This window comes from Nematolebias whitei, chromosome 17 (assembly GCF_014905685.2).
Source record: "Nematolebias whitei isolate Nwh7 chromosome 17, NemWhi1, whole genome shotgun sequence".
NCBI classification, from domain to species: Eukaryota; Metazoa; Chordata; class Actinopteri; order Cyprinodontiformes; family Rivulidae; genus Nematolebias; species Nematolebias whitei.
The window spans coordinates 38800782-38806550 of record NC_056514.1 but is presented as its reverse complement, the minus strand read 5'-3'; the positions used below and the strand labels follow the sequence as shown (position 1 = coordinate 38806550).

Genomic DNA, 5769 nt, shown 5'->3' with positions numbered 1-5769 from the left:
TGTGTGTTTCCGCTGCGGCTGGACGGAACAAAAACATGATTCTTTTTCTTGATTTTAATCATTCAAAGTGTTTACTTCAAAGCATTTGGGTGCGTGAGCGTGCGTAAAAACCGACGGGTTTGAGCGCTTCATTTCGATTCACCGGGGACTCCTGTGCGCAACAAGAGCCCCCCCATGGGTGCAATAGTGCAAACACAGACGGCGGTGATTGGCCAGAGGTTGATCAGATGGTACACTTCCCCTCTGTATTCAGTGGCACCTCACAGCCCCCCTTTCAGCAAAAACCAAATCTCGGATAAAGTAATGGCAAAAGCACTTGGACTATAAAAGACAACAAATCATATTCCTCCGGAGTATATACACCCCGTGGTCCACCCAATGAGTTCCTATTTCGTTAACTCAACTTTTCCCGTGTCTCTGCCGGGAGGACAGGACTCTCTCCTGGGTCAGATACCGCTCTACTCCTCGGGATACACGGATCCGTTGAGGCACTACTCCAGCGCGGCCACGTATGGCGCGGCCAACATGCAGGAGAAGGTTTACCCCGCGTCCTACTACCAGCAGACGGGCACCGCGGCCGCGCTGTACGGCCGCGCGGGCGGGGCCGCCTGCGACTACAACCCGGTGGGGACTTTCTACAAGGACGCGGAGGGCTCGTGCGCCTTCTCGAGCCGCGACGACCAGCCGCTGTTCGTGTCCCAGGAGCAGCAGCAGCGCAAGGCGGAGTGCGCGGAGCAGAGCGTGAGCATGAGCAGCAGCATCGACGACAAGGCGTCCACCCTCATCTACCCGTGGATGCAGAGGATGAACGCGTGCTCCGCCGGTGAGTCCGAACCTTTCCTGAGTTGTTGTCACGCGGGGGTGAGGCAGAGGAGGGCAGGCTGTCAGCTGAGGAGCTCCTCAGAACATTTCACGCACTTTGGAGACACGAACACAATCACACGAGCTCAGCTTTGCTTTGGATTAAACGGATTACGCGCGGATCTTCGTGCGCCTTTTTTAAATTTTTAATTTTTAAATTTTGTTTTTGGACACATCATTACTGGAGCTACACGACCCGCACGCGCGCACACACACAGTGGGCCTGCATCAGCTTCAGCTTGCACAGCCCGGGTCACGTCGAGATCTTTCATATTTTATCGCAGAAACACGACGAAACAACAAAAGTGTAAATCCAGAACCCATAACGTAGAAATCATAATAAAAACACCAGAGGAAGCTCAGTCTGACTCATCCATCCATGTTGTGTGAACACTAAAAGGGGGAAAAAGGCATAATTATATACCCATTTGGCCACAATAAGGATATTTGTATATATATTATGCATGGCGCGTCATTAAATTATTAATTTTATTCTCATGTAAGGTGCTATAAACAGTTGAGGCCAGTAAGATTTATATCTACATGAGGGCTGTATTTGTGCAAAAATGACTCAAACATTTAACAGAAAATGTAATTATCTGCAAAGTCTGTCATTAAAACTCACCTTTTTATTAGCTGAACAGAATTATAAACACACAACAGCAGATGTTGCACAATCTGAGTCATTCATTTGTTGTGAACGTTTCAAGCAGGACATACAAAGACTAAACACATCACAATAATGCCCATTTTCAGATTTTATGCATAATGCGTCCTTATTATTTTCATTTATGGTGGCACATGAAGTTTAAAACCACACAGTAAGTTTTTTCTACCTATATATAAAAGCTGTGAAATGAATATTTACACAAAATAATGAAAGGATACAAACATTTCTCAGAAAATGTAATTATCTGCAACTTTTCTCATACGTTATAGATTTTTATGAGCTGAACAAATTTCTAAATTCAGCATTTTTAACAGCACCTGAGTCTGGATTTGTTGTATGAACAGTTCAGATATGACATAAAAAAAGAAAAAAGCAGCACACATTACAGCCATTTGGCCACACAGGGCCGTTTTACATATTTTACGCACACGATGCGTCATTTGCGTAAATTGTGGGTTTTATTGTCATGTCTGATGATATGATGGGATGTTATTCACTCAGGGAGATGTCTGCGTACCCATGATGACTTTAAATTGAATATTAGTAGATAAAATATGGAATTAAACAAAACATTAGACAGGAAATATGTATTCTTGACACTAAAATCTGGATTTTTTTATGTTAAAACTCAAAGAAAAGCTAAATGTTTCATTTTGTTCTTATAATTTAATTCAAACGAAGCCTTTTAATTATTAACTGATTTAATTTGCTTCCTTGTTTCTACAGGCCCATTTGGCAACAGTGGCCGCAGGGGCCGACAGACCTACACCCGGTACCAGACTCTGGAGCTGGAGAAGGAGTTCCACTTTAACCGCTACCTGACCAGGAGGCGCCGGATAGAGATCTCCCACGCCCTGTGTCTGACGGAGAGACAGATCAAAATCTGGTTCCAGAACCGCAGGATGAAGTGGAAAAAGGAGAACAAACTCCTGAACCCCTCAAAGACACCCGAGGAGGAGGAGCAGGCGGAGAAAAAGAGCTAAAAAACAACAACAACAAAAAAACGAGGGCTGTGTCTGTGTGCACACTGCTAAAATAAAACGACGTGTAATTTCTCTGTAGATAATCTGAAGTGCAGCAAAAACCCACAATAGAGACTTTGTTGAGTGTCTGCACGTCCCCTGTCCTCTGTTTGTCCTCGTGCTCGTGTCTTTATTTAGAGGACTATGCAACAATCCGCCAACATGTAAATAAACCTCAGCGTTTAGTTTGCTGCCATGACTTTTGGTTTTGTTTCATTTTTATTTAATCTCCATGACATTAAAGCTGTATGTGTAGCTGTCACTCTGTGATTCTAGGCTTGTTGTTTACAGTAAAATTTGTACAAAAAAATGGGAAAATGTTTCATGTTATTTATTGTTGTTCCTCCACGTGTTCAATTCATACCTGTGCAATATTTTGTTTAGGGAATTGTACATATGAAATAAAGGCTTTTTGATGTAAATGTGGGAAAATCTCTCATTTCTGCGCAACAAAAACCTCAATAATTATATTATTATTATTATTATTATTTATGACGCCTCTCCGGTTCAATAAGGAGATAAAATCATACAAGGAGGTAAAATAATTTCCTGTTGGCCTCTCCGTGGCACAGACTGACAACAGTTTGTGTTACCTGAGCCTTTTTGTGGCATGTTTTCTTTTTTTCCCGACATGAATGATGGATGACTTCGCGCGGCGCAGCAGTACCATCTCTGTCCGGAAGATGGCGCCCTCAGCCCGCGCGCGCCTCTCAGGCGCGCAGCGGGGAGGCACCATTGACTGGAGCCTAACGACCATTATTTCGTCATCATTTGTAACCATGGAGCATGAATTACCTCTTGAAGTCATCAGTGAGGATTTACGACTGGTCAACAAAGGCACGTGATTCCCGAACGCGCGCCCATATTTGGCCGCATACCTGGCAAAGTACAGTAGGGGCTTCATTGCTTATAATTCATGATTGCGTCCATAAATCGTGCAAGCACACAGGATTATAGCGACAAAGATCTACAAATCGAGGCTTTAAAAATCCAAGCAAATGAGCTCTTACTTTGTAAACTCGTTCTCAGGGCGCTATCCAAATGGCTCCGACTATCAGTTACTAAATTATGGGACTAACGGCGCAGTGAGCGGCTCCTTCAGAGACCCCGGCACCATGCACTCAGGGTCTTTCGGCTACAACTACAATGGCATGGACCTAACGGTGAACCGCGCCAACACCGGTGGCGGCCACTTCGGTGCCGTGCGGGAGGAGGCGCGCGGGTTCGGGCCGGACGCCCGCTACAGACAGACGCCCAGCTGCTCCTCGCTCTCCTCCCCAGAGCCGGTTCCGCCGCCGCCGTGCGCCACGGCTGGTCGGGAGCTGCCGGTGGAGCTGAAGGGCGCCTCCTCTCCCCCCGCTGACCGGAGCGCGACCTCGGCGCCGGGCGGTCTGAGCAAAGGCGGCGGCGCGCACTTCACGGAGATAGAGGACGGAACGATCGGAACCGAGACCGAGGAGGGCGCGCACAGCAGCGGCGGCGGGGCAGGAGGCTCCAGCTCCCGGGCGCAGCAGCACCAGGAACCCAACGCCACCTCCTCCACCCCCACACCAAACGACTGCCAAACGCCACAAATTTTCCCGTGGATGCGCAAACTGCACATAAGCCATGGTATATGTAATAATATTTTCTTTGGAGGGGGGGCCATTAATCTGTCAGGTGTTGCATGAGTGAGCAGCTGGTGTGGCTGGCCGCAGGACCGGCTGTGTTTGTTGAGTGTTTCTGGGTTGGTTCCGCTGCGGAGAGGCTGAAATCTGCGCGTAAAACTCCCGCAGACAGGCTGCTGCTGAGGGCGGTGATGGGTGCATGCTCCCCCCTCCGCTTCCATCAACTCATCCCACACAGAAAAGACCTCAAACAAAACTAAATCCATTTCCATTTTGGTTTGTTGCTAATCTTCTGGGTTTCTCTGAAAAATTGTAGATATGACCGGACCTGACGGGAAAAGGGCCCGAACCGCGTACACCCGCTACCAGACGCTAGAGCTGGAGAAAGAGTTTCACTTCAATAGGTACCTAACCAGACGGCGGAGGATAGAGATAGCCCACGCCCTTTGTCTTTCCGAGAGACAGATCAAAATCTGGTTTCAGAACCGCAGGATGAAGTGGAAGAAGGACAATAAACTGAAAAGCATGAGCCTCGTAACCGGAGGCAGCGCCTTCCACAACTGAATAACTTTGTGTGCGTGCGTGTGTGTGTGCAGGCAAAGAGGTTAAAATGTTACAGGAAAATTAGAGGAATTAAAAAAATAATAAAAAAAAAAGATGAAATGAGTTGTGTAAAGCTCTAAAAGCGCAGCACCTTCCAGCATGCCATGTGATAGAAAAGTCTGGTGTTCAGATTTTCAGTTCCTGTTGTTGTAGCTTAGATGTCCAGTTTGGGGGGAAACGTGTAAATATTTGAGGAGCTTGTCCGTCGCTCTTTCTCTCTTTCTGTCTCTTGAACGTGTTTCTTTATTCTTGATGGTCTAACAGGAGTAAACTCGTTAAAATTAAAGAAAGATCAAGTCAAACCATGTGCTGCTCTCCACTGAATGTAAAGCGCTTCTGTGTAACTTTTGCTCTTTTTGACTGTGGCCAAGATCCGTTCAGAAAACAAGCCAATGTGTAGCTCTCTAGCATATTCTGTGCATTTATTATTATTATAATTATTATTATAATTATTAATATTGTTTAGAACTAATATCAAGCAATGCAAGTGTATTCAACCTGTCAATGTGATGAAGTTTTAGTGCAAAATAAGGGTTATTCTGTGGATTTAGGCAGTGATGTGAGCTTCTTGTTTTATTTTTTTGTGTTTGTAAGTGAACTCATAGCGCTTGGAAATAAAGTTTCTCTCATGTGACGTTTGTTGGATTTGTTTTTACGCACGAGGCTGCTGGCTCAAATCAATGATTAACCTTTAAAGGCGACGCGCACAAAGCTTTTATTTTCTGTCTCAGTTCAACAGAGAGAGAAAGAGAAAACTTTTTCTTACCTCCTCTGACCTCCCTTTCCAAAATATGAAACATCTTGCTGATAAAAATAAATCCCCCCCCCTTGAGGAATAATAACAGAAAAATATGAGTGTCTTTGGCTTTTCAGGTGTATATAGGCTGAAGTTGGTAAAAAAATAGCTCCTTACCAAAGATTGTAAAGGCCTATATTACTTACAGACTGAGAAAAGTCACGTGAGGTCCATAAAGTTGGTTTTATGGTTTTGGGGAGTAGACAATGT

General features: G+C 45.4%; 2 protein-coding genes across 2 annotated transcripts; both read left to right on the top strand.

The window, feature by feature from the left end:
* The first annotated feature begins 378 nt into the window (after window positions 1–378).
* Window positions 379–2514, top strand: hoxb6b (homeobox B6b). The gene is made up of 2 exons (XM_037691656.1): window positions 379–823; window positions 2258–2514. Exons 1-2 carry the CDS (start codon window positions 379–381, stop codon window positions 2512–2514), a joined length of 702 nt encoding a protein of 233 aa, XP_037547584.1.
* A 1037-nt stretch (window positions 2515–3551) lies between these two features.
* hoxb5b (homeobox B5b) lies at window positions 3552–5310 on the top strand. The gene is made up of 2 exons (XM_037691653.1): window positions 3552–4164; window positions 4477–5310. Exons 1-2 carry the CDS (start codon window positions 3552–3554, stop codon window positions 4722–4724), a joined length of 861 nt encoding a protein of 286 aa, XP_037547581.1. The 3' UTR covers window positions 4725–5310.
* The last annotated feature ends 459 nt before the right edge of the window (window positions 5311–5769 follow it).